Source organism: Anastrepha obliqua, chromosome 2 (assembly GCF_027943255.1).
Source record: "Anastrepha obliqua isolate idAnaObli1 chromosome 2, idAnaObli1_1.0, whole genome shotgun sequence".
Taxonomy (NCBI): Eukaryota; Metazoa; Arthropoda; class Insecta; order Diptera; family Tephritidae; genus Anastrepha; species Anastrepha obliqua.
Genome location: NC_072893.1, coordinates 104,807,825 through 104,830,160, shown reverse-complemented (window position 1 = coordinate 104,830,160; position 22,336 = coordinate 104,807,825). Strand labels below are relative to the sequence as shown.

Below are 22,336 nucleotides of genomic sequence, written 5' to 3'. Positions count from 1 at the left end.
TCGACTGATACCCATTTGCGTGGCACGTCGTCTGGTCGATGTCGACGGCGCTTCCATGACATCCTCGGCTACAGCAGCAACATTCTCTGCAGAACGGCTGCTCCGGGGTCTGCCACGCCTGGCAGCATCTCGTGTTGTGCCAGTCTCTTCGAGGCGTGCGGTTAAACGTCGCAATGTCTCACCAGTAGGCGTTGGACGGCGAGGAAATTCACGTTGTGCCAAAGTCACCGACCGATTATTGGTCAAATAAATAGTCAGCAATATTCCGCGTTCTGGAGAAGTGTAACGTAACATTGTTTATTAACGTGTATTTCGCATGTGTTTACTACACAAATGTCAAAACAGAACTGACATTAGGGGCCAATGGCAAAATGTATAGCATTTTCTGATAGGAGGATTACTTTAGCGCCACCTGTTATAAATATAATTTAAAAACTATTTTTGTTTTTTATTAGTATAAAAGTTATTTACAAACAAAATGCAATGATTCATTTCTTGCAACCTGTAAAAGTTCATCTTTACTATATCACACACAAAAAGTTATGACTTATCATATCGTTGTATGACCGAACTTAAACCGGAATGGGGCTTCCAGAAGCATTTCTGAAAAAACAACCAAGCCCGTGATGACACCACTTCAAACTTTGAATGGCAATATGGTGCGAGGTTCCCTGTCTCTTCGTGCGATAACTGCAGGATGGTCCATATAGTGTTTTTTTAATCATTTATTGTTTTGACAGTGACAGCTCTTTCTCACTGGAAATTCAAAACGAAAGTCGCTTTACGGTTGAACAACGTTTTGTAAATTGGCTTAAAATTGTAGGCCCCTCCATTTGTAGAACAACTTCCAGACATACAACATAAATAGGAGTCCTCCTCCAAACATCCAAAAAGAGTGTAAGCGCCAATGATATAAAGGTATATTAGCTATTGTATATAGGTATTTGGGGAAATAAATCTATTACTTTCTCGGAAATAGTGAACGATATCTCGTAAAGTATCGATCGAACAATTTAAAGTTTATGCTCGTTGTCAAGGTAACATTTTGCAGTAAAAATTATTTTGCTGTTTTTTTTTGCTCTATTCAGTTGTGAATTATAGGTAGGAATGGAAGTCAACAAAGAGAAAATTCGATGCATTTTACAGTTTTTCTTTGATAAAGTCGAAAATGCAAGCCAGCCCACTGGAATTGTTAATAAAAAGAAGTCCAAATCGTCTTTTCTGTCGAGGCATATTTTCATCCGTCCGGCTATGTTAACAAACAAACCTGCCGCATGTGAACATCGAAAAACCTGAACGTCATCGTCGAAAAACCAATGCACTCTCAGAGAGTGACAGTTTGGTGTGGATTTTGGAGACCTTAAAGCTCCACCCAGTGTTGCTGAACCACCTCCACCATCGATTTCTCTACGTTCTCAACAATGAGGAATTCATGAATTGAATATCTGGCGGATTTTACATAAGGATTTGCATTTGGTTCCTTACAAAATTCAATAAACACCAAAATTAAAGCCCACGGATGATTATCAATGCAGAAATTTCTTGAATGGGTTCTTTGAAAAAGATGCTAGTTTTTTACTCAAAATCATCTACTAATTTCAGCCTGAATGGATTTGTCCACAAACAAAATTACCGCATCTGGGGAGAAGAAACCCCTCGAGTAATTTCAGAAAAAAACCTTAGATTAGTGGATATTATATATTATTTGGTGTGGTTAGGTTAGGTTAAATGGCTGCCCTAGCTAAGGGCTCACTTGGACAAATATTAAGAAATTCGTCCGTTGTGGTGCCATACTTGGGAGAGGAGAAAGGAGAAGGGAAGGAAGAAGGGGCCTTGGGTTTTGAGACGATGATGACCATACATTTTACGACAGCGCCAACGGGGGCTGATTTGCGTTCGTAGTTAGCCGCAACAAGCTACTGATGAACATCACCAAATTTATGATATTTACACCGGCTATATCCGCAGGCGTAGCGAAAAAGTGAGAGCCCAGATGTCTAAGTCTTTGCCAGACGAGAGCAGGGCAGCTGAGAAGAAGGTGTTGAGATGATTCCACCTCATCCTCCAGACAGTTTCTGCAAAACGGATTTGAGGCAATCCCAAGTCTCACGGCGTGAACACCTATTGGACAATGTCCGGTAAGGATGCCCACCAAAGCTGGGGAGAGAGCTGGGGCTTTGTTAGCCTTAGGAGTTCCCTTGAGCGTCCCCGATCTACCCGTGGCTAGAAGGATCTCGCGACCTTGCACGTTTGCGCACTAGCCCAGCGCTCGCTGAGTTGACTCGAGGCCCGTCTTTCCAGGAGGAGACCACAGGTTCTCAGAGAACCCCAATTCTCTCATTTCGAAACCGTCTCCAAAGTTCCCTGTCTAGCCAGCTCATCAGCCCAGCAGTTTCCCTCTATGCCGCTGTGCCCGGGAACCCAAATGAGCCTTATGACAAAGTATTCGGATGCAATCGAGAGAGAAGCCAGACGTTCCCCCACCAATCTCAACGCACAAACAGCGAGCCCAAGGCCCTAATTGCCGATTGGCTATTGGAGTAAATATTTACTTCCTTAACGGTAATTACCGAATTAAGTAACCAGTCCACCACTTCCTTAATTGCGGATACCTCTGCTTGGAAAACACTACAGTGGTCCGGGAGAGTGTGGTGTGGTTCTCTTGGCCGTTGTTCTTTAAAGATGACATCGTTAAATACAACTGACTGAAGATTTTTTTGTGGCTTGAGCTTGAAGGATCTTTATTTTCAACAGAATGGAGCCACAAGTCATACAAAACGGAAAAACGTTGCATATCTAAATTTCATGGTCTATTAATATCAAGTAACATAAACTAAAATCGCCACCTAGATGATGGGATCTAACTGCATTAGACTACTTTTTGTGGAGTTTTTTGAAAAGTAAAGTCTACGTGAATCAGCTAACAATGATTCCAGAGCTGAAACACATCATTTAGATCGAGATAGCTGAACTCAATGCGATAATCTCTGAGCGTGTCTTTGAATGTTTTAATTCTCATATGACAGTCTGTAGATGTGTTCATGGTGGTCACTTAAATTATTTTTTTTTATTATTATTATTATATTTTTTTTATAATTATTTTTATTAAATTTTTCGCGTATATTCGTTAAGAGCCGTATGTGAAATAAAAATAGTGGCTGCTGAAAGAATCTAAATTTTTGCAGGTTTTATTTTAAAACAACATCTTGGCGCGCCCTTGAAAGACCCCTGATAATTAATAACGGGTGATTTTTTAGCTATTATCTTTTTAAACAGTTGGTTTAAACAGCTGACGCACGTTTTGTGTTTTGTTTCACCGTCAAACATCTTCAATTTGGTCTATAATTTAACCATGGATCGTCGCTTGCAAATTATTGAATTTTATTATAAAAATGCGTGTTCTGTTAAGAAAGTTTATCGCGCGCTTCTCCCACTTTATGGTCAGTTTAATCGACCCACTGAAGCGGCTATTCGAACTATTGTGACTAAATTTAGAACCAAATTTACATTATTGGACATCAAACCACCAACACGCTTACGTAGAGTGCGAACTGAAGAAAATTTCGCAGCTGTATCGGCCAGTGGTAATTAATGATGACCATCAATTTTGGATTCGTCGCCGTTCGCAGCAATTGGGCCTCTGTTACTCTACAGCGTGGAAAATTTTGCGAAAGGATTTAGGTGTGAAGCCTTTCAAAATACAGCTGGTGCAAGAATTAAAGCCGAACGACCTACCGCAACGCAGAATTTTTGGTGAATGGGCTCTTGGAAAGTTGGCCGAAGGTCCACTTTTTTTTCGAAAAATTGTGCTCAGGACGAAGCTCATTTTTGGATCAATGGGTACATAAATAAGCAGAACTGTCGATTTTGGAGTGAAGATCAGCCAGAAGAATTGCAAGAGCTACCAATGTATCCAGAAAAGGTCACAGTTTGGTGCGGTTTATGGGCTGGGGGTATCATTGGACCGTACTTATTCAAAGATGCTGCGAATCGTAACGTAACTGTGAATGGTGAGCGCTACCGTGAAATGATCTCCAACTTTTTTTACCCAAAATGCAAGAGCTTGACTTGCATGACATGTGGTTTCAGCAAGACGGTGCCATATGCCACACAGCACGCGTAACAATGGACTCGTTGAGAGACGAGTTCGGTGAACATTTTATTTCACGTTCGGGACCTGTCAATTGACCACCCAGATCGTGCGATATATCGCCTTTAGATTATTTTTTGTGGGGATATGTTAAAGCTCATGTCTATTCAGACAAGCCTGCTTCAGTTAACGCATTGGAAGACAACAATAAAGCATTTATATGTGAGATACCGGTCGAAACATTGAAAAGAATATGCCAAAATTGGACTAAGCGGATGGACCATTTGAAGCGCAGTCGCGGTCAAGATTTGCATGAAATAAACTTCAGACATTGAATTATATGGACTGTACTATCGATTTAAATAAAAATTTCATGCATTTTTCTGAATTTTACGTTTGTTTTTTTGAAAAACTTTCCTATAGCTCTTAAAAAATCACCCTTTACAATTATTTCTTAACATTGCCGAGTCGGCTGCTAGCTGTACAAGCCTTTGGTTATCACACAATCGAGATCAGAGCCTGACGATTTTTATAGTAATTAAAAGTTGTAAAATAAAAGGTGTACCCACATTTTTTATGACTTGTACAGATGTGTATGTGTGTATATACCTCGAAATATTTTAATTTCAGAAATTTATTCATAGAATTATTTCACATAGTTCACATAATTAAACAAAAATCATTAATTCCATTCTTTAGAATTCGAAAACGGCTATATTCCGGCTTCAATTCATTAAAAAATTTTCAATAAGTGCCTGCCTCTTGCCACCATATGTGAAAAGAAATATTACTTTAACTGAGTTCAATGCCTCTTAATAATTTATCTATAGAAGAAAAGCACATAATTTTGCTTCCGGCCTTTATCCAAACCCTTTTGTTTGCCAAAATTAAACTAAAACAACATTTTAAGCAAACGCCAGCTGTGTTTTTTATATAAATAAGAGCCAGGCGTTGACAGTTCACTGATCACTGCAGGCTTCACGAAATGCAGTTCTACTCTCTCATTGTCTTCGTTCTAGCCATGTTTGCAGTGGCTTTTGGTAAGTGAAACAAGGTTTCAATTTGTGTTCAATAGGTTGCTTGAATAATTCATAATAACTGTACTCCTTTTTTCTTGCAGGCGGCTTCGGAGGTAGAGGTGGTCGAGGCAAAAATGGTGGTGGGGGTGGTGGCGGAGGCGGTGGCGGAGGTGGACAGGGGGGTGCAGATGGTGGGGATGGCGGTGATGGGAGTAAATAGAAAGGAGTCCCAGAGTCTTTTGCGAAAGTCTGAAATTATATAAAAATACAAATATACTTTTTTTAAATCATAGAGAAATGTATGTATTTAAGAGTTAATTTTTAATTTACGAAGTAATTACCAAATGTGTTCCGTATTTATTATTTAACTTCGCTAAATAAACATAAATAAACAGAAGCACACAGGATGGTTCATCAACCGTTTGGAATTTACTTTCATTCGGCTCTGAGGGAAAGGAATATTTCTCAAATAATTTTTTTGCTGAATATTTTTCCAATAATTTTTATTAGTTCAAGCAATTCCCTCCTATTTTTCAGTACATTTTTATACCTACCCTCTGTAGCTTTTAGATCCTAATATGAATTTGGGAAAAACAGTTCCATTATTTTTGCTTAAAATATTTGTACAAATGGTTTAAAATTGTTTTATGGTCGATCTTTAGCTCCTGGGCGATACTACGACTACTAACATGCCGGTCAACTTCGGTTATTTCTGTGATTTTATCGACAATTTCGACGACGGGCCTGTCTGTGCAAACTGCATCTTTAACATCAAAAATCGAAACGGAATCGACGAAACCAAAATTGCACGTTACAGTATCGGCACTATGAACACCGTTCACAATTTCAGCGGCCTGGCTTGCATTTTCGCCTTTATCACAGAAAAACTATAAATTGTACCGAATTTTCTCTTTATTGACCTCCATAGTTAATGCTCGTACCCTGTAACTTACAACTAAATGGACCAAAAAAAAACGGCAAACGATTTTTTTAGTCTGAAACTTTAAATTGTTTGATCGATACTTTACGAGTTATCGATCACTACAGCCACTATCGAGAAAATAATGTAGAATTATTACTTTTTCACCCAAAATTTAGCCTGCGGGTATTAACGTCCAGCCATTTTTTTTTGTCAAAGGATCAGAATGGATCACAGTCCGCAGTCTAATTTTAATTAGTCTCATACGAATTCCAATAATCTAAATTTAAGTATTTATTATCAAAATATTTTGTGTCTGTGAACAAGGATTTCTTAATCCATTGCGTTTTGACATTGGTATGCATGGTTTAGTCGAAACTTGGCTCAATAATGATTTTTGTTTTGACCCGGCTTCATTTCGAATACATCCAAGGGTCAGGATGTAGAAAAAAAGCAGGACGCAATATAGGTGGAAGTGTTCTTACTGCGATTAAGCGTCTTCTAACTTCTTTAGTTTTTCAACTTTTGGAGGATGGCTCCCTAGACGAACTTTGTGTCTGTATATTTGAAACATATGGAAAATTGCTAATTTGTGTATCCTATATCCCGCCTTGTAGCACCGAATCTCTATCTGAAGCTCATATTAATAACTTGCTTCATATCTATGACAAGAATGGAGATGATAATTTCTACATTTTAGGTGATTTCAATCAGAATAAGATGGTCTGGTCTAATTTGCTAAATAAAAATATTCTAAGCCCTTCCAGTGCAAGGTATCGCCAAGAAATCAATTGTTTCGATAGCCTTTTCGGTATTAATCTTCTTCTTCTTCTTCTTAATTGGCGCGATAACCGCTTACGCGATTTTGGCCGAGTTTAACAAAGCGCGCCAGTCGTTTCATTCTCGTGCTAACCGGCGCCAGTTGGACGCACCAAGTGAAGCCAAGTCCTTCTACACCTGATCTTTCCAACGCGGAGGAGGCCTTCATCTTCCTCTGCTACCACTAGCTGGTACCGCATCGAATACTTTCAAAGCCGGAGCGTTTGTATCCATTCGGACGACATGACCCAGCCAACGTAGCCGCTGGATATTTATTTGCTGCGCTATGTCTATGTCGTCGTAAAGCTCATACAGCTCATCGTTCCATCGTCTGCGATATTCGCCGTTGCCAACGTGCAAAGGTCAAAAAATTTTACGCAGAATCTTTCTCTCGAACACTCCAAGCGTCGCTTCATCGGATGTTGTCATAGTCCCAGCTTCTGCGCCATACGTTAGGACGGGCATGATGAGAGTCTTGTAGAGTGTTAGTTTTGTTCGTCGAGAGGCGACTTTACTGCTCAGTTGCCTACTTAGTCCAAAGTAGTACTTGTTGGCAAGAGAGATTCTACGTTGGATTTCAAGGCTGACATTGTTATCGATGTTAATGCTGGTTCCTAAATAAACGAAGTCTTTTACAACCTCGAAATTATAACTGTCTACAGTGACGTAGGTGCCGATACGCGAGTGCGCCGACTGTTTGTTTGAAGACAGGGGGTACTTTGCCTCTTTATCTAGTTTGGAGAAGGCAGAACTAACAGCGCGGTTGTAAAGGCCGATGATGTCAATATCATCGGCATACGCCAACAATTGTACGCTCTTATAAAATATTGTGCCTGAGCGATTAAGTTCTGCGGCTCGTACGATGCTGTCCAACATCAGGTTAAAGAAGTCACACGACAGCGAGTCGCCTTGTCTGAAACCTCGTTTGGCATCAAACGGCTCGGAGAGGTGCTTCCCAATTCTGACGGCGCTGCTGGTGTTCAGCAACGTCATCTTGCAAAGCCGTATTAGTTTTGTGGGGATACCAAATTCAGACATCGCGGCATACAGATAACTCCTTTCCGTACTGTCGAATGCAGCTTTGAAGTCGACGAAGAGATGGTGTGTGTCGATTATCCTTTCGTGGGTCTTTTCCAAGATTTGGCGTATGTTAAATATTTGGTCGATGGTAAACTTTCCAGGTCTAAAGCCACACTGATAAGGTCCAATCAGTTGGTTGACGGTGGGCTTCAGCCTTTCACACCCTCGCTAGAACCTTATAGGCGATATTTAGATGACAAATCCCCCTTCTTATGGGTTGGGCAGAGCACACTTAAATACCAATCGGCAGGCATGCTTTCATCCGACCATATTTTGCATAGGAGCTGATGCATCCACCTTACCAGCTCCTTACCGCCATGTTTGAATAGCTCAGCCGGTAGTCCGTCGGCGCCCGCGGCTTTGTTGTTCTTTATCGCCTTTATATGGTAGATTCCGACCATTAGATGTTGATAATCGTGTTATTTTACCAATAAATTCACAAAATGGCGAATCTTCTGGCTGTCTGTTGTGATTGCAGATTTTCGATGTCGAACATTCTTTGCGTAGGTAGATGTACGTTTTTTGCTGCACAGAGGGATGTGCGCAGTTTGGCTGCAACAAGGTTATGATCCGAGTCGATGTTGGGTCCTCGGATCGTACGTACATCTAATACACTAGAAGCGTGTCTTCCATCTATCACAACATGATCGATCTGGTTTCGCGTTTTTCGATCAGGGGACAGCCAGGTAGCTTGGTGGATTTTTTATGCTGGAATCTGGTGCTGCAGACTACCATGTTTTGGGCCCCGGCGAAGTCGATCAGCCGCTGTCCGTTACCGGATGTTTCGTTGTGCAGGCTGAATTTCCCGACTGTGGAACCAAAAAATCCCTCATTGCCCACCCTGGCGTTGAAGTCGCCAAGCACGATTTTTATGTCGTGGCGGGGGCTGCGCTCATAGGAACGTTCCAAGCGCTCATAGAAGGAATCTTTGGTCGCATCGTCCCTCTCTTCCGTCGGGGCTTGGGCGTAATCTTTAATCTTTCTCTACTCCCTGTACGGTTGCTCAAACTACCAAGCCATCCTAAAAACTAAAGATATTGAAAATAATAAAAACAAATACATGTTTTGAACTCTTCAACTCCATTAACAGCATCATTTATAAATCATCGTCATTAAGGTTGGCTTAATATTTAGCCCTGAAAACCGATCAACTAGGTGAGTCAACCGCGACTGTCAATTGGCATCACCATTTCAACTGATTATTCCCAACTTTGTTCAAGTGAAAATTTAATCATTTTCGAAGTATTTGTTTTTGCTACTGCTAATAATTTTATGTTCTTCTTTTAGCTGCCAAAAACAAAAGGATCGATATTTCAACTTCGAAACGCTAAATTGACCACCCTTTATAACATTACAGAACAAATAGATGACTAAGACAATTCTCGGATATGAGTTCAGCGACCTTATCTACAACAGAAGTGGAGGTATCAAAGATATCTGCATTGTTATTATTTATCTCTGTTGTATAATATTTAGTCACAATAATATTTAGATAAAAAACAAGAAGTGCTGGCTACCAGGAACTTTGTTTCACTTATTAAATATTATCATGCCCATTGAAGGTATATTATACGAGTATGTACTGTAGTATTGTACATATATGCAGTGGGCATCGAATAGTAGTCACGCACAAGTCCACTAACGCAATTTTATTACCTGCGAATAAAATTTTGAAACGCCAAAGGCAACAAATCGAGCGTTGAGTAGAAAGCAATAAAATGTTTATTAATTGTAAACAGTACTGAGATAAATGCCGTAAAATATCGCTTCTTTAACATAACAAATGTGCATACATACAAGGTGGCGCAAAATTAATCACCCGTCCAAAAGATTTATAATTTTTGCAAATAATGTCATACGTCAATCATATTGAATCTGCGGTATAATAACAGATAAATAGTGGAGTGCATAAAGGTCAAACAGCAAAACCTTTCATCACCCGCGCATAAGATTTTCGTCACTCACAACCATTGTTTTATTTAGTAAAAAAATTGTTCAAAAACAAAATTGTCTCTAATTCAGTTAACATTTAATTAACCCAATACTTTTTTCCATAAAACTATAACCATTTTCATTCACTAAACTTCTTAACTATGCCTATATATAAATTGATTGTTATTATGGCGGCCGCCGTAGCCGAATGGGTTGAGACATAACGACCATTCGGGAGTGTTAGAAAACGTTTTTTCTAATAGCGACCGCACTTCGGCAGGCAATGGCAAACATTCGAGTTAATATCTACCACCAAAAATAATCTCATAAAAATCATTTGCCACTAGAGGTGCCAAACTATCGATGGCACTATCGTCACCATCGATGGTGGGGCACTATCGAGCTACTGAACTATCGATGATTCAAAGTCTCGATAGTGGACGATAGTATCGTCAAAAGAGCGATTTACACATCACCAAGCAAATATTCGCGCTTTTTTTATTTGTGGCGTCGCTTGTGTACAAATATTAAAAAGTGTAAAGTTGTAAAGTGTTTAAAATAACAATTCGTAAAAATATATAAATGGATCGCTTTCTTAAACGAGGTAATACATTTTTCAAATAATTAGTAAGAATGCTTAGAACACTTTTGTCTAATTTTAGGACGCAGTTCTGCTGCAGCAAGTTGCGATTGCAACAGCAGCGACAGCGAAAAAAATTTTGTGTTGGAGAAGCCTGCACAAAAAAAGGAAAGTAAAATTTCGGATGTGTGGAATTATTTTAAAAGATCTGATGATAAGAAATTTGCCAAATGCCTTAGTTGCGCCAAGGAGTATAAAACCAGTGGCAACACATCGAACCTGCATGATCACCTTAAACGGTTTCACCTGAATTTGGACAGAAATGTTCCTGATACACAAGTTGCTGAAGATGTTGTACAAGACGAGAACATTGCGTCTTTCAGCAGCAGCTGCAAGTCCAGCATGCGGTCAGTGGAGTCATACTTTAAAAGGGCTGTGTTGTATGATGCAAACTCCAAGCGTAAAAAGGACTTAGATAAACTCGTAGCAGAGATGGTTGCTGAGGATATTCAGCATAGTGAAGGACAAAGGGGTTATTAAATTAATTACAGCCTTAGATCCACGTTACAAGCTTCCCAGCCGGAGTCATTTGGAAAACGTCCTGAGGACCAATTTGTTTAAAAAAGCGACGGAAAAATTGTCAACAATTTTGGAGCAGGTTTCGAACATTGCTATCACTTGCGATATGTAGACAGCTTTTTAACGGTAACGGTTCATTTCGTACATGAATACGGCATCAAAACGGCATCGCTAGCAACCAAAAAACTGATCGATACTACAAATCACTCGTCACAAAATATTGCAGACACTTTAAAAGATATATTAACATCTTGGCATATCTTTGAAAAAACTGTCTACATTGTAACTGACAATGCAAGCTCAATGCTGAAAGCATGTGAAATTTTAAAAATCCGAAATCTGCCATGCTTTGCTCATATAGTTAATTTGGTAGTCCAGGATGGCTAGAATCTCAATCACAACGATGTCACAAAAGCTTTGTTTGCAAAATGTAAAAATATTGTAAAATTTTTTAAGAAAAGTTCAATTGCGAACGAAAAATTGAAACAAGTTCAAGAAAATTTTGCATATATGTATGTACCTTGTTGCAAGAAACCCCAACAAGGTGGAACAGCTTCCACGGCATGATTGAGAGAGTTTTATTAACCCATGAAGCCATTGCCAGTGTGCTATTATCAACAACAAATGCACCATTACCATTCACTGCAGAGGAAATCAACGTGTTGAAAGATATTGACAAAATATTAGCATTATTTAAGAACGTGTCCGAAAAAGTTTCTGGTGGCAAATACGTTACAGTGTCATTAATAATACCATTGGCATATGGACTATATCGGCAAATTGAAAATCTTTCATCTCAGTTGGCAACTGCGGTAGGCAAATCTATGAAAGATGCTATGTTGGAGTCGATTAAAAAACGACTATCTATATATGAGCTACGCACGGTAACAAGGATGGTTACGATTTTGGATCCACGCTTCAAAGAAGATGGGTTTCAATCCAACGCAAATGCTGAACAAGCAGCAAGTATCTTGGAAAATGAGTTGGTCAATTTGGGCAATTTGACTCATGCTGAAGACCCTGTCAGTCTGGAAGCAAGCACGACCACTACGGACCCAATTTTTGATTTTTTGAACCAACGATGTGCTACTAAAAAGAGTAATGTTCGATCTGATGCAATCATTATTAAAAGGCAGTATCTGGAGAGACACATAGCCCCACAGGAAATGGACCCTCTTTTATGGATCAAGGTAAAATGAAAAAATCAATCTTCGATACATAAAAGTAAGTTTTGGTAATACATTTGATTGCAGGGCAACCAGGTGGATTTCCCTTTATTAAAATTACTGATGTATAAATATTTATGCATCCCCGCAACGTCTGTGGAGTCGGAAAGAGCTTTCAGCAAGGCGGGACAAATTGTTTCTGATAGGCGAACACGGCTTAAAGAAGAAAATGTGAACGTTTCGCTATAATAAATAAATCATATTATAATATAGTTTTCAAGTTTTAGCTTTTAAGTCTTCTATAAGGCTTTTGTATTTTTAGCTTTTCCCTTAAAATGTAATTTCATAAAATGTAAGCAATGTTCCTTAAACTTATAAGTTCAATATTTTGGCAGAAAAGACCCATAGCCTGTACTCTTACTCTTTTTTTCCAAATGTAAATCACTCACACTTGTGAAAATATCTAGTTGTTTTAAAGTGTTCCTTATGAATTAAAATAAAACTCAAATTATTTGTTTTTTCTTACAAATTTCAATGATTTTCAATCAATATTTTTTATTGCGACTATCGACCACCATCGATGGCGCCCACCATCGATAGTTTGGCACCTCTACTTGCCACAAATAGAAGGAGGAGTATATTTGTATATTCTGTGTTTTTTTTTATTAATTTTTACTTCAATAAATAAAAATAAAACAAAAACAAAGTTAAAAAAATTAACCCTTTCGCGATTTACTCACATTTTTGCTACAGTTCAATATCATTTGAAGTGAAAGTCAGTAAATAAGAAAATAAAGGGTCTTTCAAAAGATGCGTTTGGGTATTGTTTTAAACTAATATAAAACATGCAAACATTAAGATTCTGTTTGGTTTCACTATTTTTATTCAACAAACATAAACAATCAACTCTTAACAAATATATGAGAAAAATTACATGGTTTAAATGCCCACCATGAACACGTCTATAGGTAAAATCCGCCAAACAGTCGATTCATGAATGCCTAATTGTTGAAAACGTCGAGATATAGATATTTAAAGTTGTTCAGCAACACTCAGAACACACAACACACACAATAGAACGTTCACTTTAAATTTTTGGTCTAAAAGTCTTTCTTCTATCCTCCACAGTTTCTTGAAATTTTTCACCAACCTTTGGATTGTCGCCTTATTTAGAAGATTATGTCCACCAAATTTTGTTCTTGAAGATAGACTATTTTCATAATAAGTTTCAATAATTTTAAAGCATTGTTCTATCCTGTAAAATTCTATATCCATCTACTTGGCAAATGTCAAAGTTGACACAAGAAAAGGTACCGTCTTGTAATTATTGATTACTGATACCTAGGCGTCACTTTTGAAAGACCTTTTATTTTAAATTATCTTAAAATCAACTTCATTTTAGTAGTTACTGCATTTTTGTTTTATAAGGGGTAATACATACTTCTTAAAGAAAATTTCATACAAACTTAAATTAAAAATATTTATTTGTCGCCAAGATAAGAAGCCTAATGCTTTTTGTTAAATTTTATTTATTAAATTCTATTCAAATTGATGATAAACACAAATAAACGGCCAAATCTTTTTTTAAGAAAAAGCTACAAACACGATTCTTAAAAGTTCGTTGACGTTGTTGATTTTCAGCAGTACACCGAAATCGACGCATGCAACTATTTCCCAAAAAGAAAATTCATCCGTATTAAATTTGCCTAATTCCGTTCTGAATTTGCCTTATCCCATGCAAACCTTTTTTAATTTGTAGAAGTGTTAAACATTTTCTTAAAGTCTGCAAATAATGAAGGGACATTTTTTTTGGAAACTAGAAAACACTATCAGATTCATGTGGCCTCTAATTCGATAAACGTTTACGAGGGATGCCTTTTATATGTCGGGAATAGAGAACAAAAACAAATTTTAATCATCGAAAATCACTTTATTGTTTTTCAAAATATTCTCCATGAGGATCTATACACTTTTGAATGCGTTTGAACCAATTGTCGAAGCACTTTTGCCACTCTGAATGAGGTACCTCCAAACTCCAAAACATGCGTTCTGAATGCCGCAACCGCTTCTTCAGGTGTCGAAAAACGTTGACCTCTCAGTTTGTTTTTTACGTACGGGAATAAAAAAAAGTCATTCGGTGCCAAGTTAGGACTATACGGTGGATGACCCATTAATTCGATGTTTTGGGTGCTCAAAAATGCAGTTGTTTGAGCCGATGTGTGAGAGCTCGCATTGTCCTGGTGAAGAGTGATCCATCTTTGGCGATTGGTTTTCCTAATTTCTTGGAAGACAAATGGCAAACAAATGGTTGTGTACCACTCAGAATTTACTGTTCTGCGTTGTTCTAGTGGTACGGTTGCGATATGTCCAGTTTTTCCGAAAAAACAGGCGACCATTTGCTTGGAAGTGCTTCGTGCGCGAACAAGTTTTGTTGGATTTGGCTCATCTTGAAACACCCATACAGTCGACTGCTGTTTACTTTCGGGCTCATACGCGTAAATCCATGATTCATCACCTGTCACGATGTCCGATGTCATAGACGTGTTTCGAAGCCCCGCGATCGTATTTTTTGAGCATTTTCTTCGACCAATCGACACGAGCCTTTTGTTGAGCGATTGACAAATTGTGTGGGATCCAACGCGAACAAATTTTTTTGACAGTCAAATGTTTATGATGTTATTGAATGTTATTGAATGTATGCTGGTCCCACTAATGCCTAAGATTGTCTCAATCTCACGATAGGTCACATGACGATCTTGCAATCAGTTCGTCAGTTCGCGCACAGCATCAATGGTTTTCGGAACAACAACTGATTTTGGACGACCTTCACGAAATTCGAATCTTTAAAGTTACTCTAAACAACACAAATAGCGCTGGTATTTCAAAACGTTCTGAGTAGTAAAAGATGATGTAAAAAATGTCAAACTTTGCGATACAGCTGTCAGTTGCCAGATTGCAACACCAGGGTTGCCAAATCCCGGAATATAAAAGGCACCCCTCGTATTCCATAAAAATAAAAATAAAAATGGGATTCATATCCTAAACTCATTCCTGAAATTTTGAAATTTTAAAACTAGGGAAAGCGGGGTATTATTGGACACACTTTCATTTTGTACGAAAACTCGCAAAAAAAATTTGTTTCTAAAAATGCGAAAACTTAGTTTTAAAGTACGAGAAATAACCTTCATTTTGGTATGACAACTTGATCAAATGGTATGATATTGTACAGTTAATATCAGTTAGCGCAAAATATCGATTTTCGCGATTTTCAAAAATCTCGGGGAATTATTGGACAGTTCGTAAATTAATAGAAAATTTAAATTATTGTTCGAAAATTTTTATTTGAGAATGAAAATGAAAATGAAAAAATAAGACTTAATTTACAAAATAAATTGAAATTTGACAAGAAATATTATTGTGGACCGCATTGAACACACGTAAATGCATTGGGGTTCTCTCCGGCGCAACTCAAGTGAACACCTCGATCACAGGCGATGCAATGGGCCGTGTTTCGGCGGTTCTCCTTCTTGGGCATATTTTTCATGCAAATTATGCAGAAATCAATGTCTTCCTCATCGTCGATTTCAGTAGAAGACGGTATTTTCTTCAGAGGAGTCTTTGGTTTTCCACGGCCTTTTAGTTTCTTTGTTGCTGGTGTGCTTTTTCGTTTCTTTGCTGCTGGTGTGTCGCCTTTCTCCGATAATCTCTCCTGTTTCTTCTTAGCCTTTTCACGTATTTCGGTTACACATTCTGGCGATGTCAAGACGGCCGATTTCATTGGCTTGCGACCACGGTTTGACTTCTTAACTGGCGTGCCAAGTTTCAGCAGACCTACCGATGTCAATGCAAGGCGGAGGTCTTTGACCGAAACCGCAATGCTTGTCGATGGTTCGGATGTCGTGATTTCTTCATGAGCTGCGGTTGATATTGAATCCCCAGACATAATGATTCGACGCTGATTATCGACATCTTCTTCATCATCGTCGCACGCATTTTCGCCACTCAACTTCGAAGCAACAAAGTCGATTTCCGTGAAGGCTTGTGGATTGAATGGAAAAATTCCTGTCGCTCGAAATCCCGCCTTAATGTTTTTTGGCGTCAAGGCAACGTCTAAGGATTGGTCGACGATGAGTGGTACATGATGTAAATCAAAAATCACGCCTACGTTGGACTTCTTCCAAGCATCATGTTTTATGGTGAACATGTTCTTGAAAGGGCCAAATACCGAAACATCGAGCGGCTGCATACGATGCGTACAATGCGGTGGGAATGAGATCATGGTAATGCCGTGCCTCAATGCCAATTCAATGGCCTCAATCGACAAATGGGACGTGTGATTGTCGAGAAGCAGAAGAGTTGGTGAATCCGCATTCGCGCCCGTGTGTTTGATGAAATGTTGCATATATCGGATGAAGTCTTCAGATGTCATCCACCCAGAACCATTTGCGAAACCAACTGCGCCAAGTGTTGCATGCGTCATGTACACCTCTTTCATGTTGTTCCGTGGGAAGAGATAAAACGGCGGAATTGATTGCCCCGTCGCGCTAACGGACAATGCTAGAGTCACATTTGTGCCTCTCTCGGCAGATGTTGATGTTCCTACACGCTTTTTTCCTTTCGGTGCAATTGTTTTGACTACTTTCGTTGGCACAGTCGGGCATGGACATTCGTCCATGTTCCAAATTCGATGCGATTCGAACTGGGTGGCACTGAGCACAGACGACAGATTGTTGAAGAAGGCATCGACATTCTCTTTGTTGAAAGACTTTGCACGATTCTGACTCACTTGTTCCGCTGTTCGTAATGACAAATTCCGGTGACGTTTCATGAAGGCCAATTGCCAATCCGTACTTGCCTCTTTGTTGGCATTCCATGAGTTCGGATACGAAATGCCGATCTTATTAGCATATTCATATGCAAGTTTTCGCAGTTCATTCAAACTCAATCCATAGTTGATGTTGCTGGCGTCAAGAAGGTATTTCATCAGCACACTCTCTTGCTCTGCATTGAAAATCTGAAATAAAAATAAACAAGCTGAAAATTATGTTCATTTCATGAACATTTTGCTTCCTCATAGAGATAAAATTTTTATTATCATTGGATCATTTTTAATATTTAGGATTTTTTGCGGGTTAAAATGCGCATGAAATGCGGTTCATGAAATGAATATAAAAAAATTTACGAAAATGACAAAAATTGAAATTTTTCGGATATCTGAGATGAAATTATAGAAAATTCTGAAGTAATGGATCATTTCTAAGATCAGGTTCGTATTCTACGTGTAAAAACTTGCAAAAATCAGCCCTAAATCTTTTGTAACAAAAAAAAGTCAAATTTCACAGATTTGTGCTATCAACTTATAAATTAATGTAAAAAAATTTCGATTGAAGCATTTTTAAAAAATTCATAATTTGAAGGAAAACAAAGCTTTCTTCATGAAGCAAAATAAATGAATTAATGAATAATAATAAATTTATTTGTGATTTGTGAAAATTAATGAAATTAACACAACTCACTGTTTTGCCGGTCGTCGAATGTTCTTTCAGCAAATTCTTCATCACATCAACATTATCAGCAGCAACGTCAACATTTGCCTTGTCAAAATTCGAAATGTGCCAAGCCAAAGTGCTTTTTGGAATGTTTTTCGCCTTTGCAGCTTGTCGAATGGAGTTCTTGTGCAATTTCACCAGCTTAGTCGCCTCCAAAATATTGTCGAAATCAATCGTCTTTTCTTTCTTGGCATAATAACGCGGCATTCTGTCACAGAAAACTTTATAAGTCTAAAATAATAATAGAAATTGACAAAAAACAATAAAATAAGCCCTGATAAAATTATGTATGAAAAAACACTTATACATATCAATCACACGAATTTATATTGTAAAACATCAAGAACTAAGTGTCCAATAATACCCCCGAGAAAAGTGTCCAATAATTCCCCGAATGCTTACTTTTACAAAATGTCATAGCACAAAAAACTCAATGCAAACTTCATGCATAGTTCCTTTATGCATCGGTGATTTAAGGTTACACGAATATTATAAATATACTAACCTGAATTAATACGTTGAAAACAGCAGTCAAAATAAATATAATACTTAGTGCAAAAAAAAATTTCACAGTGTCGAATTTTTTTACTCTTTGACAGCGCTGAATCTGCGTGTCTAAACAGGTCGACTGCCTAATAAAAAGTGAGCTGATTACGATATAAGTGCATGGCTATTGGTTGATACCTCTAGCGTTACGGGGAGGAAAGATACCGAGCTGTCCAACAATTCCCCGTGTCCAAGAATACCCCGACCTCCCCCACCGGTCCCGAACCCCGAAATTCTAGGATATCCACAAATGGTACCTAAATCGAAATGTTTGTATGTAGAATTTACTTAGATATTCTGGTTTACAGTGGATTACCATACCAAATGTGAGCAATAACATTAGCTTACAAATATTAAGTTGTAGAAAATAAATCCATTATTTTTCCGTAAACAATTTTAAGGAAAAATTCATTTCAATTGCAAGTGAGATGATATTTCTTCAAATAAATTCTATTAACTCGCAAACTCTAAACCGATTTTTTACAGAAACTAACAATTTCTAAAATCAGTTTCTTAATATCATTCCCATAATGCTTTTTATTATTATTTATTTAAGCAATTGAACACTTCATTAACTTATGTGTTGGTTATTTTTTATAGTAGGTACCCACTACTCAAATTGATATCAGCTTCTCATGCCAGCTGACAATTAAGCATCGCATATTTAGTGAAGATTCAGAACCAAGTCTTGCGAATGCCAATCGTTTAATTTTTTGCTTCTTTTATCGCACAATAAATCACTGCTCTCAAAACTCAGTCCATAGACTGTCATATGCAAATATGTTTTCACTATCACTGCGTCTGCCCAGCTGACAAAAAAGTAGTGAGCATGCATTATCAATTTAAGGGTTTTCCACAGGGTTTTTTTTTTTTGTTGTACGTGCAACTTATATTTTTATAATTTTTTTTTAATTTGGGTTTTGCCTTTCTTTCGCTAGAGATTTCCAACTAACAAGTGCATGCGCGAAATAAATATTAAAAAGATTGACTTGATCTATGTGGGTTAACCTCTATACTTGTACGACGCTAGGCTGCTGGCTGAGTAGATAAGACTTTAGTTTCTTTGTTTGTTAACAGAAAAACCCAAGGTGATATGGATTCTACTTATGCAATCATTTGATGGGCTATCGTAAAATTTAGCAACGATTCTTCTCTGACGGAAGAATAGGGTATTTGGCGCTGCCTTTTTAATTACTCTGAATAGTGGCTTTATAGAAAAAGTACAAGTACGAAGAAAATGTGTCAATGCCCTTAATTTGATGTCGTGGAAATGGTTCCAGGTAATGGGGTATAAAACGCTTAAAACTACTGCATCCGAAAAAAAGTTATTTTAGTTCTAGGGTTACCGTTGAATTTCTGCACATTATTAACTATTACTATTAAGCTATTAAATGCCATTAGAATACGAGGGTTGCTATTTATATTTTTGGTCTTTGGCACTTGTAGTGTTGCCAGGTACCAACTGATGTTTCCATTGAAAGGTTTAACATATTTTATCATAAATCTACTCAAAACGCGAGCATTTCATTTTGAGAAGCACAGGCAAGTTTAGATTATATTGACGTGGCTGATATTAGTTTTATATTGAAAATTAGGTGGAAACGTTAGGTTATATTTAAGCAGCAGCCACCACTTCCCGCTTAGTTTCGGTCACGTCTATCTTGTAATGCGACCGGCTGTATTTAATTCACTTCTTTAGCTTAATGGCAGTTCGTAAGGGACATTCGGCAAACCAATATTTGCTTTTCCAGGAAGAGTCTGCTGGACCGTTAGTAACTTGCCTCGTAAGTTTCGTATATCGCAATTAACGCTTAATAAGTTAGGTTTCCATACAAATTTTCTTTATTTTACCTCTCTAAGTGAATCCCGCATGTCAAAATTCGCAGTATTAAATCACACCCCTTCGTTGCCACACCTGGTGTACCTCAGGGTTGACCAAATTTCTACTCCATGCACATGATTTTAAAAGTTCCAGCAGAACTGCCTACATCGCGAATATTTCACTATCCTTCTTCTTGATTGGACGCAAAGGACGCCTTCATTTTTCTCTGCTACCTCCAGCTGGTACCGCATCGAATACTTTCAGAGCCGGAGTGTTTGTATCCATTTGAGCGACTTGACCCAATCAACGAAGCCGCTGGATCTTTATTCACTGCGCTATGTCTATGTCACCGTAAATCTCATGAAGCTCATTGTTCTATTGCCTACGATACTTGCCGTCACCAATGTTCAAAGGTCCAAAAATCTCCCGCAGAATCTCTCAACCACTCCAATAGACGCCTCATCGGATATTTCATTGTTAATTTAAATAATCTATCCAACTGGAGTCACAAAATTATCGCTTCATATCAATAAATGTTTCCACATAACCTTCTCTAAAGTTCTAAACTCGATTACCTATACTAATACCATTTGAAATGTGCGGCAGTAAATGAAATTTCGCATCTTGGTATTGTTTCTGACTAAGACACTCCTTTTGTTAATCACATTAGTTTCATTACTCTTAAGGGTTATTTGAACTTGGACTTTCATCGACGTTATGTGCGACATTTTACAGATTCTTATACTTCTTACACTTCCGTAATTCTCTATTCATAGCCGAAATACACCTCAGTAATTTGGAATCCAATTTATAATGTTTATTCCCAAAGCATCGAAAGAATTCAATGCAGCTTTGCGCGGTTCGCTCTGCAATTTCTTCATTTTAATGAGCCACTTCCACTACTTGGAACCCGTTGAATGCTAAAAAAGTTTAAATCACATTCCTCAATGTATGTAATAATCTCACTAACTAATGCTAATCTATGACACTGTCTGTGGCCTCATTAATTGTAGTGACCGACTGGAGCAGATAAGCTTCAATGCTCACCAAAGAGTATTGCGTTTTCACCTCCCTTGACATGTTAAAACTTTGAAATAAAACTATTTAAATTATGCAGCCATTACTAGGACTCTTAATTAATTTCATAAAACTTTTAATAGTCTCGATCTTGATTTCGTCCTTCCTAGATCTCTATTTTTATCTAAGCTGGAATCAAATTTTTTTAAGTCTTATCTTAAAGTTATTTTGTACCTCAAGCCATAGATTTAATAAAAAAAAGGAAAGCTGTCTGCCTACTACAAAAAAAACGATATTACCTCCAAGAGGCTCGATTATGACTCCTTCCCCAATCTCGATGATGGCTATTACCTCAGCCCGACATCAGCTCCACTGTTCCATAATTCGAAGACAAAAAAGCTCGTATTTTAAGTTTATCAGTATTTTATTTTTACATTTCAAATAAAGTCACGTTGGTATAAAAATGACATTTGGTAGAAAAAAGAGTTTACTTTCCACCACCCCCTCCACCACCGCCTCCGCCACCTCCACCTCCGCCGCCACCACCAAACCAAGGGCCACCTCCACCTCCATTAACTGCCACAGGAACAGAATTTGGTCGAGCTAATGATTGAATGTAAATATAAAATTTTTTACAAAAATGATGCTATTATATAGAACACCGGTTGTGTACGTATGTATGTACTTGTTATATAATATAAGTATAGTACTTACCAACGACAAGCGCCAATATGGCCAGTACAAAAGCAAATAATGCTTGGACCTTCATGCTGTTGGTTATAATATTACTCTGATTAAATCGCAGCCGTATTTATATTAAAATTTTGACACAAATTTCAATTTGTACACTCAAAGAAAGACTATTCTAATAAAATTTTCTGAGGGTCGAATTAATCGAGCAAAGATATTAATATTTTTAGAAGCGTTGGAAGTAAATCGATTTCGTTTTGTTACCGAGTGTCATAAAACTAACTTTAGAAAAGAATTTGGCTTCGTTTTCTAATCGTTTATAGTGAAGCGAAATAGATTCACGAGGAAACGTTCATTTTGCTAACACGAAGGCGTACATCACTCGTAGTCGCTGCCTGGTCTACCTTCGTATTTATTCATAAGCAAGCTGATCACTCGTTAGGGTGAAGTTTAAGTTAGGTTGGACTTAGTTGATCCTGTAGACGGCATATAGATCAGAAATTGATCCAATTGATTCGGTAAACGTTA

General features: G+C 37.9%; 2 protein-coding genes across 2 annotated transcripts; one reads left to right on the top strand and one right to left on the bottom strand.

Moving 5' to 3' along the window:
• Window positions 1-5,075: 5,075 nt before the first annotated feature.
• LOC129238304 (short stature homeobox protein 2-like) lies at window positions 5,076-10,979 on the top strand. Its single transcript, XM_054873346.1, has 3 exons — window positions 5,076-5,130; window positions 5,211-5,321; window positions 10,522-10,979. Exons 1-3 carry the CDS (start codon window positions 5,076-5,078, stop codon window positions 10,977-10,979), a joined length of 624 nt encoding a protein of 207 aa, XP_054729321.1.
• A 10,573-nt stretch (window positions 10,980-21,552) lies between these two features.
• LOC129237181 (uncharacterized) lies at window positions 21,553-21,935 on the bottom strand. The gene is made up of 2 exons (XM_054871692.1): window positions 21,833-21,935; window positions 21,553-21,721 (listed from the first exon to the last, which is right to left on the bottom strand). Exons 1-2 carry the CDS (start codon window positions 21,885-21,887, stop codon window positions 21,606-21,608), a joined length of 171 nt encoding a protein of 56 aa, XP_054727667.1. The 5' UTR covers window positions 21,888-21,935; the 3' UTR covers window positions 21,553-21,605.
• Between the last annotated feature and the right edge of the window lie 401 nt (window positions 21,936-22,336).

Coding starts and splice junctions, on each gene's coding strand:
- LOC129238304 (XM_054873346.1), top strand. CDS start 5,076: ATGCAGTTCTACTCTCTCATTGTCTTCGTTCTAGCCATGTTTGCAGTG. Junction 5,131..5,210: donor CATGTTTGCAGTGGCTTTTG/GTAAGTGAAACA, acceptor TTTTTCTTGCAG/GCGGCTTCGGAGGTAGAGGT. Junction 5,322..10,521: donor TGGGGATGGCGGTGATGGGA/GTAAATAGAAAG, acceptor GTCTAATTTTAG/GACGCAGTTCTGCTGCAGCA.
- LOC129237181 (XM_054871692.1), bottom strand. CDS start 21,887: ATGAAGGTCCAAGCATTATTTGCTTTTGTACTGGCCATATTGGCGCTT. Junction 21,722..21,832: donor CATATTGGCGCTTGTCGTTG/GTAAGTACTATA, acceptor TTCAATCATTAG/CTCGACCAAATTCTGTTCCT.